Source organism: Ascaphus truei, chromosome 4 (genome assembly GCF_040206685.1).
Source record: "Ascaphus truei isolate aAscTru1 chromosome 4, aAscTru1.hap1, whole genome shotgun sequence".
Taxonomy (NCBI): Eukaryota; Metazoa; Chordata; class Amphibia; order Anura; family Ascaphidae; genus Ascaphus; species Ascaphus truei.
In genome coordinates, this window is record NC_134486.1 from 60,621,217 (window position 1) to 60,635,158 (window position 13,942).

The 13,942-nt window shown below is 37.9% G+C and overlaps 1 protein-coding gene across 11 annotated transcripts in view; it reads left to right on the forward strand.

Annotated features, from left to right (window-relative positions):
• Positions 1-13,942, forward strand: part of GTF2A1L (general transcription factor IIA subunit 1 like) — a 409,851-nt gene that overhangs the window by 197,512 nt on the left and 198,397 nt on the right. For all 11 annotated transcript variants that reach the window (XM_075595852.1, XM_075595846.1, XM_075595845.1 and 8 more), the window contains 2 exons: positions 530-769; positions 3,941-4,030. In XM_075595852.1, coding sequence (XP_075451967.1) covers positions 530-769; positions 3,941-4,030 — 330 coding nt within the window. The remainder of the gene's footprint in view (positions 1-529; positions 770-3,940; positions 4,031-13,942) is intronic.

The window sequence follows — 13,942 nt, forward strand, 5'->3', positions numbered from 1 at the left end:
CGCCGGGCGCACGTGCCACAGTGAAGACTGGGGACTCAGCCTTAGAGGCCTTCACTGCTCCCCCGGCATTTAATTTAAATGCATTCGGGAAGAGCGCATGGGCTCTGTAACCGCTGCACCCCCTCCAGAAAACTTTGTGCCCCCCAGTTTGCGCACCCCTGTTCTACAGTAAAGTATGTGTATATCATTTTTTTTGATTTTGCTGTAAATAGTTTGCTCAGAAAAATAATGGTTTTATTTTTATTGGTGGTAACGCTTAAAACACGTACACAAGAAGGGAGTCCTCGGAAGTATGAAGTGATTTTAAAAGCATAAATGTTATTCTTTTCTTGATTTGTTTAATTTGTTGTATTATTTTTGCATATTTGTTTACTTTATGTAAAAGATTGATCCGTTATCAGCTAATGTACATTGATTTGAATATACTGTATTAGCTTACTGACTTGAAGAGATACACGTGATATTTTTGCATATGGAAAGTAGACCCTTCTGTTTATTTATAATCCTCTGAAATGTTTTTGTTACTTAGGTATCTATCTTAGAGAAGCAGTTGGTTACACATGATATTGAGATAATTCAAGTGGATGGAACTGGTGATACCTCTTCTGATGAAGAAATAGAAACAATAAGAGATGTAGATGAGAATGAATTTCTTGGTATTATTGACACAGAAGATCTTAAAGCTCTGGAAGAAGATAGCGCATCAAATGAAGATTCAACTAATAATAGTAGTGATGATGAAGATCCAGAGATAGATGTAATTGAAGAGGTAAAATGCATTTGAAAATAGTTTCATAAATATAGTAATACTTACATTTGTCACCTACTTTATTTTTATTGTAATTTCTAAACTGTCTAGAATATATAAATTGGCATCCTCCTTTACTCCATTAACACATTTACTATTTCCCAAATTAGTGATTGCATTATTATTATTACTATCCCAGTGAAAATGCTAACTGACAAGTTAAAAATATATATTGATTGCAGATTGCACATTAATTTCTCTCAATTGAAAAATGTGAGAAATCAATTCATAATTGTTAATTTGCAGTTATGGTAGATTACATATCCGTCACATGGGTGAAAACCCTGAGGTAAATTTAGGCTTAAAACAGTATCAGACTTGCCATAGAAAAGACCCATTAATTTATCCTTTTGAGGCTTTCATTGTAACTTGTACCATATAAGCAATACATGATTTAGTGACCTTTTGTTTCCAGTGATAATTTAAAAGTAAATAGCTTTAAAAAATCACCAGCAACACTATACTTCTGCGAATCTGGTCTCTAAGCAACGTGAAGTCAATCTATATCTAAGTGAAGGGATCATGCCATGTTATTGTAATATAATTACCCACAATGGTGGTAATATTAAGCATCTAGCATCAAACTGCAATTTTAACTATCATTTTGCACACCACAAACAATTATTGAAATTTATATTGTTATTGTTGGCACGCGAGATTGAATAAGACCCAGGTCCTCCCTTTAGATGAGGGAGAGAGATGAGGAGGATGACTGGGAGAGATGAGCAGAGGGAGAGATGATGATTATGATTGGATGGGGGAGAGATAATGATGAGGGATGATGCAGAGGAGGGATGATGAGAGCGTAGATCAGGGAGAGAATGGGAAAGGGAGAAAAAAAATTGCAGATAATATTAATGGGGTCCTGAAATATTTTGCCCCCAGGACCCGCGTATGTCTAGCTATGCCACTGATTAAAGGCATGGTGCTTTTTGTATAAACCTAAAGACAATATATATCGCGATAAATATTTGATACACAAATCCAAAAATGTTCTAGCAAATCTAAAAAAAAAGTGTTGTCAAAATAAATACATATTTTAAATATGTATTAGAACAACTCTTTCAATGTCTACACTTCACATTTTCCCACCTATTGTGCACTGCTCCCATCACCCTAAAATTCCTATCACTTACACCCTTAGATTCTCCCTGCATTTAAAAAACACATTTCATTTATAAGATGTTAAAAAAAAAAGTCAATAGACATTTTGACAATTCTTATTCTCAAAAGAAAACACATTTTCTTAAGAATTGTCAAAATCTGTCTTATTTCAGTTAAAAAACATGTTAAAAATTATTAATTTTTTTAAATGGAAGGAGTACCTAAATGTGAGTGATTGGACGAGGAGCATGTTAAGGTGATGGAAGTAGTGTACTGTAGGCCGGAAAAAGTTTAGTGCAGTCATGGAAGTGGGGGTTGAGTCCCAAAGGGAGGGTGGGGATGGAGGGATTAAGTGCCCCAGGGGTGGGGAGGGAGGGGTTAAGTGCCTCAGGTGAATCAGGTGGGATGGAGGAGGTTAACAAAAGAAAGGGGAGGAGGGCAGTTCCTACCATTCAGTGCTGGCTGCTCTTACACACCTTATGCCTGTGCTTGCCAAAGCTCCTCCCCACTTCCTCTGAGTCAGAATTCAGAAGCAGGAAGAGAGGGGCAGTAGTGAGAGACTAAACAACGCGCAGCTTCAAATCTGCACGTTTGATGAACAGCACCACATGATCTCACATATGGCACACCGTGAGATTATATTATCGTGGTGTACCGGTATATTGCCCAACACTGCCTTACAGACCCTGAATAGGTGTTTAATTAGAGTTAAAAAAAAGAAAATCCAGCAGAAGTAAAGAACCCTGTAAATAACAATATGACAGGTATGATTTAACGTACTGTGGTCTGACATTTATCCAGAGCTTGTAAAATACCTATTTTAGGGTCAGGATAAGAGTAACAGCACCTTTAGCTAACGTAACGCTAAATCCCTACGTTCACTATAACATAGCTCTATGGATGTGTTGCTTAAGGGAACACTTCTTTTGCATATCATTAGAATTAATCAGTTATAGTAACACAAGTGTTTATTAAGGATAAAAACCACATTTAACGTATCATTACTGAGCTTTGAAGAACCCCCTTAGCACTTAACAACATGTTAGCTGCAGTTAATATCTCCTTAAATCATTAATGGAACCCTGTGGATCTATGCCAAACAGCCTTACTAATGTGGGGGCCTCTTATTTGCCAAAATAGTAGGCTACTGTGTGTAAACCTTATGTATCTGGTATCAATGTACTCAGGAGATCCAGGACAATAACATTTTGCATTTATTTCCATGATTACACTGAGCAGGTTCTGAAGTTGGTGATTGATATTGTCATAAATGTACACTGTTTTCAATGAAGATTTTTGTACAGCAATTGTTGTGGGGAAAGATGTGACCTGTGTTTAAATTTCTTAGAGGATGTCATTTTGAACATATACAATGTTGTGGGATAGTTTTATTCTATGAGGTACTTTTTCCTTTTCAATGATGGCATTCACCATTCACATTCAGCCCTCAACATTTCAGATGTGAACAGTTACTAATTTTGGAGTCCATATTAGCCAACAAATTATGTACACACATACATATCTGATATTTGTGTACTCTGAGGACAAGGGGCAATTAAATCTAGTATCCATTTTAATTAATGAAAATTATTAAATATCTGGATATAATTATCTGGTAAAAAAATAATAATATACAGTAACTGTACTGTAGCACTGTAGGTTTTGTGATTTTATTTATATTTAGGACATAATCTTATTCCGATGATATGCATTCCTTTCAAGAGACACAGATGAAACCCTCAACGTGCACTGAAAACAAAAAAAGAGATCTAGTTTTCATAGAAACTCTCACAGGAGCCCTGTTTAAACGCATGTATAGCGACATTTAAAAAATTGACTTGGTTATGCAATAAACCTAAATTGATATTGTTGTTGTTATAATGGTTACCTCTTCTCCCCATAGTACACATGTCTTTGATGTTTATGTGAGAGTTACAGTTACAACCAACAGAGAGGTCGTGTATGACTTTGCTATCCAAACTGTCTGTGTTTTACTAATGAGTAATTCTTGTTTTTGTGCGTTTCTAGGACCCTTTAAATTCTGGCGACGATGTAAGCGAACAGGAGGTACCTGACATGTTTGATACTGACAATGTAATAGTTTGTCAGTATGATAAGGTACTGTTTGTTACTACTAAACATTTGACATAAATGCACAACAAATGTTTAAATCCATTTTACATTACCAATATACATATTACAGTATATAAAGACCTCTTGTTAAATATGATTTCTATTAATGTAATGTTCTGTACAATATTTGTGTGTATCATTTAGAAAATCTAAGTTTACTTAAAATGACTTGTTTTAAAATTGATTTTTTGTTGGAAGCATTAATTCTCCTAATTAGACATCTTTTCAAAGAGACAATGAAGAAAAGCACATACCATGGTGACGCAAGAAGATATATAAAAATGTGCATATACTTACAGATGTGCACTCACAAACAAATGTTTGTAATAAGCACATGTGACTTATCCATAGTCCGTTATTCCCTTGCCCAATACGGTCACTTCCAGGTTTGCTACAGTACGACATATTTTTTTTGCTCGATGACATCCACATGTTGTCAGGGTAACAGTTGGCCAATCACTGCTTTATTTTGTAACGTTTTCTGCAACAGCCTGCTCGCTTCTTCAGAAAGCATCTGTCAGACATGCAGGGACTAATCTAAAAACAAAAATAAATGAATTATCTTTATATACAGTATGTCTCCAGAAATAGAAACAAATGTTAACCACTGTGTAGGATTACATTAAAAAAAATTATATCTACACTAAATATTCCAAAAAAGACCCCATTTGTATCTACAGACGTTGTAAGATTTACGTAACGTGTGCCATGAGGTGCTTCTAAGTCCGCTGCAATTATTTACATTTCTTTACATTTTGCAGGGTGGGCGCAACTGACTCGCGTGTGTGCCACGACTGCAAAAAAATGTTTTATCTCCAGGCATAGTACTCAGCAGTTGAGGAGGAAGGTTCCAAATGTGCATAATCTCATCAGAATTGGAAATATATAAAGAGAAGGAAAGACACACAATAGTGTAATACTGTATGTAGCAGTTTAAGCAGAGAAAGTATTGCATTCTTCTCTTTATATATTTCCACTTCTGATGAGATTGTGCGCATTTGGAACCTTCCCCCTCAACTACTCAAGTGGCCCAGAACGAACCCATTTGTCATCCGGTGCGGCACCCATCAAGGGAAACCTTATACATTTGAACTTTAACGTATCCTTTATAGCTCACAGTATTTTTGCACTTCTTATTTCCCCCCTTTGTAGTACTCAGCAGTTATGATAGGTGGCACCCGTGTGCTAATGTCATAATATCCCATTTATTTAAATGGAACCCACCACTTATTCCCCTAAAAACTTCAGATGACTAAAGAGTATATTTAAAATATAAATGTGTTTATTAGATTACAGTAAATGACAGATTAGAGAGAACTAACAAAGGCTTTGTGCAATAAAACAATCTTCTAATATACAATCTTCTTCAACTGAAATCTTCTGGCTGGCTCTTGTACTGTTATATCTGTAAAATAATTGTGGGAATGTTATTTATTAAGAATCGAGAAGAAGAAATAGATGCATGAATTACACGTACTACCGATTAAACTTGTATGGAGTGCATATGCGTGTCATTGAATTTCTGCGTATGTGTGTACTATAGAACTTGTATAGAACGCGCATGTTTGTCATTGAATTTCTGCGTATACTGTATCCGTGGCATTGCATTTCTGTGCACGCGCAATATAAGTATTAACAATTGAGTGGAACGCAAACTGTACATTACAAGAAATAGATGCATGGATTACATTACTTTACAGTATCGCTGGAATGGTTCCCACATGAACATTGTGTTGATGCTCATAAGCCTGCCAAACCTGGTTGGACATTTATAAGGAGGCTACTGAAGAAATACATAATCTCGGCAGCAAGTTAATCTTAATAAAGATATTTCTCCCACTCCACAATATGTTGTATTTCCCTCAGCACTCCAGATCCTTTCTCGTGGTTTTTGTCAGATGGGGGAAGTTATTTGCATAAAGTGACTCGAAAGAGTTTGTAATATTAATCTCTAATTAGGGGAGTGAGGGTGTCTGACACTGGAAACTGAAATGTATACAGTAGATATTAGTTTTTTTTTGTCACTTTGGTCATATTTAAGTTGAGAGCCATTGATTTGGTGTGGTAGGTTTTAAACCCTGATATCTTGCCAAATCTGTCTAGTACAGTAATTGGAAAAAGGTGGGCCAAGAAGTGAGAGGTCTTGACAGTCAGGAGCACATAATCAGCAAACAGAGATAGTTTAAAGTCCACACTACATACTCATATTCTGGTTATGCCTGCATTAGCTCTGATGAGTGCCCCTAAAAGGGCTGCACACAATTTATTCAAAAATATAACCGCTCCGTATAACTCTTCCGATTTAATGCCCCATATAACCACTCCCTCTAATTCCTCCTATTTCTCCCTGTAACTCCTATTATTCCATATAACTGTTCCGTATACCATCTCGCTGCTTATCTCTCTCCGGCTTTACCATTGGTCCCTAACACACACACTCTCTCCCACTTTCCCCTCTCTCTTTCGGTGTCTATCACGCTCTGTGTGTGTCGCGCACTCTCTCTGTCTCTCTCGCGCTTTCTCTGTCTCGTGCTTTCTCTGTGTATCTTGCGCTCTCTCTCTGTCACGCTCTCTCTGTCTCTCTAGCGTGCTCTCTCTCGGTGTCTCTCGTATCTCGCACTCTTGGTGTCTTACACTCTCTCTATCTCACGCTCTCTCGGTGTCCCTCACCTTTTCCCTGTCATTCCCCGTTCTTCGTGAAGCCTCAGCCCCAAAAAATAGAATAACCCTCTAAATCAACTGCTCAGTAATGATTTTCATCCCACCATGTTTCAGTAATGCCTATATCCTACTGCTGACTTGTAGCTATTAATTCAAGCTGCCCCATTTTATCAGTCAGGCTTCTTGCATTAGCAAGCGTGCATTTAAGGCTTTTTCCTGCCTGTATTATTATCTTATCTGCTCCTGCCTTTCTACTCTAAGTGGATTTAGTCTTTAGACAGGTGCCTCCCTGTTTGCCAAACTCCGACTTCCTCCCACTCTGCTTTTATGATCCCTAGCCATCTCCCATTCCTATCTATTCTGTCTAATTCTAGTTCATTGCATGTACTGTAGTAGAAAACAAGGGCACAGCTAGAATACAGGAAACAAATATTCCAGGGCAACTCCAGATAGCATAACAAGTTATTTATTGCACAAACAGCTCACAATGATAGTGTAGAAATGCACCTATGCGTTTCGTCCAAAGGGACTTTTATCAAGGTGTGATTACACAGTACAAATGCAGGCATTTCAAAGAGAATAAATTCACGCGACTCACCAATTTGGATGATGTCATCATCATCATGCGTCCCACACACAGGTCGCACTGAAGTTGTGTCCCTCCGATTGGTCAGTTGTGTCAGCTTACACATATTGAGAAAAAGTCCAACTTTAATCAGGTCGTTGAAGGACAAAGAACATTACCAACACAGAACTTAGAAAAATATGCATGATATGAGTAAAAACGATTAAAACATCTCCAATGATCAAACGAAAGCTAATTCATAACATAGATGGAATCAATGCGGATAAATAATGTGAATAATCAATTATGAAAAACACAGTATAAAGTTATAATAAATCAAAATATCCAAAATAAAGCTATAGTGAAACACTATAATTGAGGACTATATTGCATATAGTTTGTACTAGAGTGAATGCACATTGATAGAACCACCTGTGGGACACACTATCTAACACTCAAACATAGGGTAACCAATCAGGATAAGATAATATACAGTTTTAAGAAAAACAAAACTATTACCAAGGAAATGAAAAGATAAGAATTTAATATTAAAATGAAATACCCAGAGGATATAAAGCACAAATGCAGAAAACTGCTATCTTGAAAGTTGATATATGAACAGTGGACACATGATCAGTTCGGATGAAATATCCATAACATAATATTCAAAGTAGATTAAATATTAAAAGATCTTTTGTTAACAAATCAAAGAGTAAAAAAATAATATTCTAATTAAAAATATTATATATAAAAAAAATTATAGAAAAATATACAAGTGTACATTGTTGACACAACAGGGAACCTTCCGAACATGATGAGGTCTACAATAGACCCACCTATAAGCCAGGGCAATAAGAATATACTTACATCAAACACACCACACTTAATGGATACTGTAGTGTCACAACCATTAAAGGATAATCTAAAGTATAGTATATGTATTGTTAACATAATTACATATTGTCCTATCTGAGGTTTAAAGAAAATGGTTGAGATCCAGAAAGCCTCATATTGATCCAACATTTTAGTTCTGTTGCCACCTCTAGGTAAAGGGGGAACAAATTCTATGCCCTGACATTTTAAATTTTCTATACCACCTCTTGAACAACCAGGAAAATGCTTTGGGACCGGATTATTAAGGTCCCCCATCGTTATTAGTCTAAGATGTTCCATCATCCTGACTTTTAAACACCTAGTGGTCCAACCCACATACAGTATTGGCGTCCACAGCCACAGGTGATCAGGTAAATGATGAAGGAAGAATTGCAGTTAATAAATGTAGTAATTTTATGTACTGCTCTAGTTGGTCTAGTAGTCCAAAGACCTAAATGTAGGAGAGGGATTCATTCTCATGCAAATTTTACAATTACTACATTTAAATGACCCCTTGGGAAGATTGGAACTAGTATCTCTCTCTGATCTAAAAAGATTATGGGATAAGGAGTTAGCCATGGTTCTGGCTCTTCTAAAAAACACATTGGGACCTGAGGATACAATAGGCCTGAGGCCTGGATCCAAAGAACGTACTGGCCAATGGTTTCTCAGGATAAACTTCATTTGTTCAGCTTGAGCACTGTATGAAGTTATGAATAGGGGTGATTCATTCATCAGTGTTTTTTTTAGGAGACCGTTTCAATAACTCCTCTGTATTCATAGTGGAGATCTCCTGAATAGATCTAATTTGATCATTATGGTTGTAACCTCGTTTTAAAAATCTATAATAAAGATCTTTAACCTGAAGATTGTAATCTTGTGGAACAATTGTGAAGTAAGCGCATTAGTTGTCCCTTAGGTATACCCCATGTAAGGGTTTTGGGGTGGCAGCTGCTAGCTCATAGAAAAGTGTTACGTGTGTTAGGTTCGCGATATGTGTCAGTTTTAATGTTGAGTGCATTGTCTATGTATAAGTAAAGATCTAGATAATGTATGTGGTGGTAATTGAATGTGTTAGTGAAGTGAAGGTTATAATCATTAGTGTTCAGTGTGTGAATGAAGGATAAAAGTGTAGAAACATCACCCTCCCAAATAAAAAGATCGTCAATGAAGCGACGATAAAATAAAATGTGCTCCCTATAAATGTTCATATCTCCAAACACGTGGAACGACTTCCACCACCCCATAAAGAGGTTGGCGTAGGAGGGAGCCTAGTTCCCATTGCCGTTCCACGAGTCTGAAGATAATGAACACCATCAAACAAAAAATAATTGTGAGTAAGGAGAAAAAGAATAGAATCTAGAATGAAAGTGATGTGTGCATGTGCAAGATCAGATTGTGAAAGAAAATGACGCACAACCAATCAGATTGTGGCTATAGTTCTCACAATCTGATTTGGCTGAAGTACTACGGGAGGGCAGCCATTTTGGATTTGGTGTTAAAGGGAAATGAAGCACAGCCATTCTGATTGGCTGGCTTCAGTCCCTTTACATGACGTCACCAAAAAAAAACAAGGCACATGATTCTCACAGCCAATCACAGGCGTGAGAACCATTTGCCAATAAAATGTGACGTGTCAGGCCATATTTAAGCCCATGACAGCTCATTTGAGCTCAAGAAGCCGACGTGTCAACATCGTGCATTTAACATGGGGCTATTGGATTGACAGATAAAGACAGAAGATAAAGAAACTAAATAAATAGTCACAGATGAAGAAGAGGATGGAAGCCGAAAGAAAGAAGAATTTTGTTACCTGGACAGGAACTTCACCGTGGATGGCGTTGGATTGTGTTTCGTGACGTCACTTGACGAGAGCTTCATGGTTCCCCGGGATTTGGAGGGCCAACGCTTGCTTCTAAAGGTAAGAGACATATTAAATGTATGTACTTTTATTTTTACAGATTTTTTCATTGGATCTTTCTTTTTTTATGTTTTTCATTGCCCATTGACTGCTAATGTATTAATATATGCCTGTTTAGGGTACAGATCAATACAGTAATAGCCAATGCATTTTTTGGCAAATGCATTTCTTCTATTGACTGTTATATTTTCTATGTGTTTTTATTGTTTACATTAAATTGTTTTTATTTGTGATGGCTTGAATTTTAATTTTTTTTAGATTGTTTTACATTTTTATTTAATTATGTATTTTGTTGGCTACTGGTTTAAATTGGTTTTGTGTTAATTGTTGTTGGTTAGTTCTTTTAGTTATTACATTTATTTTTTGGGCTAGTCGTGTGATTTATTTAATTGATTGGCTAATGGTGTGATTTATTTAATTGATTGGTTGGCTAGTGGTTTTATTTACTGTAGGTAATTGATTGGCTAGTGATTGTATTTCTTTGGTTGGCTAGTGGTTTTATTTAGGTAATTGATTGATCGCCTATTGCTTTTAATTTTACAGTTTGCGTGTTGAGGTGCTTGTTGTATAGGTTTTATTATTGTGTATTTTGGACATTCAGGCTTTTCTGGAACAACCTACCAGAGACTCTCACATCCACCACCAGTTTAAGTTCTTTCAAATCTAAGGCTGTCTCACATTTTAATCTGGTCTGTAACTGTTTCATACACCCATAATATATATTTTCTTTAACTGTGCATGCAATGTCTTGTATATAATGTATACCATGTTCATTTATGTAACTGTATTTGTAATCATGTATTATTTGTCTTAACTCTGTGCCCAGGACATACTTGAAAACGAGAGGTAACTCTCAATGTATTACTTCCTGGTAAAATATTTTATAAATAAATACATTTTGTATTAGGGTGACCATTGACTGCTATAGTAGCTTATGCCCATATTATATGGGTATGATGTACTACTATAACAATCAATGGGTACAGGGTGGGTATAGTGGGTTCAGGGTGGGTGGTTAGGCCTCCCGGGTGCGTAGCGGGGCAGGGTGGGTTAACCCCTTAATTACTATACCGGTTATTAACCGCTTTGGTGATTAATGGGCTAGGAGCCATTAGATTGTATTTATTATGTATGCCTTCTGGCAACGGAGGACGTGGCCCTGCAGTATGCTGACGAGGACAGCCTTCACATTGGCAGGGGTAAGTAGATCAGTTTTTATTTATTTATGCTGCCTGGCTAATGTTGTGTTTACAAGGTGAGCGCACTTAAAATACTAATAGAACTGCTCAGACAATTGCTGAGTCAATGACTGATTAGGTATAGTGACACTTGCACAATAGTAAGTATCACATTGCTGTTAGGATACACTTGTTCATTAGATCCCAATGTATCTTATTACAAGATAGGATTATAATGTCTTGCACTAATCTAATGTTCCTTTATCACTGACACCAAGTCACATGAGTGGGCAGTGAACAATGGAAATTGCATAGCAAGGTTTTATGTAGTATTTTATTCTCTGAATTCTAGGGCTAGAGTTAAACACATTCCGGTTAGAAATAAGTTAATATTTAGGGTTCCGTAAGGAACAACATTTGTATATATATGGCTGACTGAATGACAAAATGCGAACGATAGACGTTTTAAGCAACCACAGCTGTTGGACTTTAAACAATCATGAAATGGAGGGTATTTAAACCCCTGCTGGTGCAAGAAACCAATTTAATGAGCCTGAGGAAGCCAAGTTTGGCGAAACGCGTTTCTCTATTTCCGGAACCTTTTCAAGCCTCCGCGGCCACCGAAGGAGACTGCCCCTGTGTACATGCTGACGAAGCGCTTCAATACACCACCAGACGCGGCGGGAAGCAGCTTTGTGTCGCATAGAATGTGGACTCCGCAGTGATCACTGAGACATACCTAGATGTGAGTTTGTCTATGTTATTAATACATTACATGTTATACTTTTACCATACACTACTCAATTCCATTTCTTTGGACTGGGACTTCCCACCGATGGCGAGAGGGCGGGGGATGCATTGACGAGTGTAACAATCCACTGGGAAGAACCAGGACGGGTTTTACTCATCAGAGATTGTAAAGATACCAATTGAAGACCTTTGCTCACACAAGGCCGTATGAGTAGTGATTTATTATCTTATTCTCATATTCATCATTCCCTTTGCCCCATACTGTGGATGGTTGAAAGCCTGCACACTTGCCATTGTGCAGGTGTCACTACGTAATCGGTCATTGACTCTGCAATTGTCTGAGCAGTTCTATTAGTATTTTAAGTGCACTCACCTTGTATTCTGTTTGTTGTTTCTTGTCTTGGGGGATCCTGGAAAGATTCCCGGTGGTTTGAGCAGCCGACAACTGACACTGCAGTAGTGTACTGCCTATTCTGGTACATGTAGGAGTCAGTTGGGTCTACGGTAGTATTATCATCACTTTTATTCCACTATCAATTAGAGAAAGGGCCTTAGTTTTTGTTTATCATAATGTTGTGTTTAATAATGGGCAAATGATGATCTATTATCAATATCTGGATAATAGTTTTTTTGCCCATTACTATACTGTATGTGTTTGGTGGGGGGTGGGAGGGGGAGGTGGATTTATTGAAATGTAGGCCATGTTTATTTTTTTTTAAATACAGGAATGGTACCGCAGGCCAGCGGGGACCACCTGAGGACCCACGAACGGAGCCCACGGGAACCACCTGAGGACCCATGGACACCTCTGGGGAGGAACCGAGGGCCTCACAGCTGTGGGGGACTCGCAGACCTGTGGGAACCACCCGAGGGCCCCCAGACACCCGCAGGGACTACCCGTTGACCCTGTTGGGGCCAACGGACACCCACAGGGACCACTCGAGGGCACTCAGACACCCATGGGGACCACCCAAGGACCCCCAACGGCCTGTGGTATTAATCCTGTGTCTATAATTATAAATATTGGTTTTATGTGGGGGCACGGGCTGGGTTGTGTATTGGTGCCTACTAAATATTTTAATTTGACTAGTGTAGATGAGCAGGGGGTAACCGCGTTGCTTTCAGGTCCGGGAACCTCCTGCTTCCCGAAATACAGGCTCCCCATAACGGGGCCTGTATCTCCTATGCATGGAAATGTCCAGATCACGTGACGCAAGACATTTCCATGCATAGGAGATACTGGCACCCCATAACGGGGCCTGTATCTCGGGAATTATGGTGTCCCCGGACCTAAAATCAGTGCGGTTCAGCTCTGGAGACCCCCTGCAACTGTAATGTTTAAAATGAAATAAAACCCCCGCCATCGCCTGTGAGAGGCACGCAGCTAGAGTGACTGATTCAGCCCTCTTACTGCGCGTCTCTTACAGGCAGGCAGACCCTGGTAGGACTCACACAGCAGGTACCCTTGCTGTGTTAATCTGATGGGCCATTAGTCTGCCGAGGCAAAACTAGTGAAGATCACGGGGAGATCTTGAAATCCATTTCGAGAAATGTTCGAATAATGGCCGCTGCATCTGTACAAGCCTATGTGAAGGTTTTTAGATAACCTTTTCAAATTTGTTTAGAACTTTTATGGACTTGATTACGTTATATGATATAAGTTCTTTGATATAATTTTAATGTTTAAGGTATAATTTTTTTACACTGCAATATTTTCACTTGGACCAAGTCAAAGGTAGTTTTTATTATATTAGTACATTAATTGTTTATTTCACAATACATAACATTTATTACTGTACAACACAATAGTTATTAGCACTCAAAAACACCTTATGACAATTTTTTGTTTATACAATCTTTACATAGTATTCGGCGCCAGATATTTTCTGTACAGGTATGTATGTATGTTCTGGTAGGTGCATTTTTTTAACACTTTATTCTCCACCCTT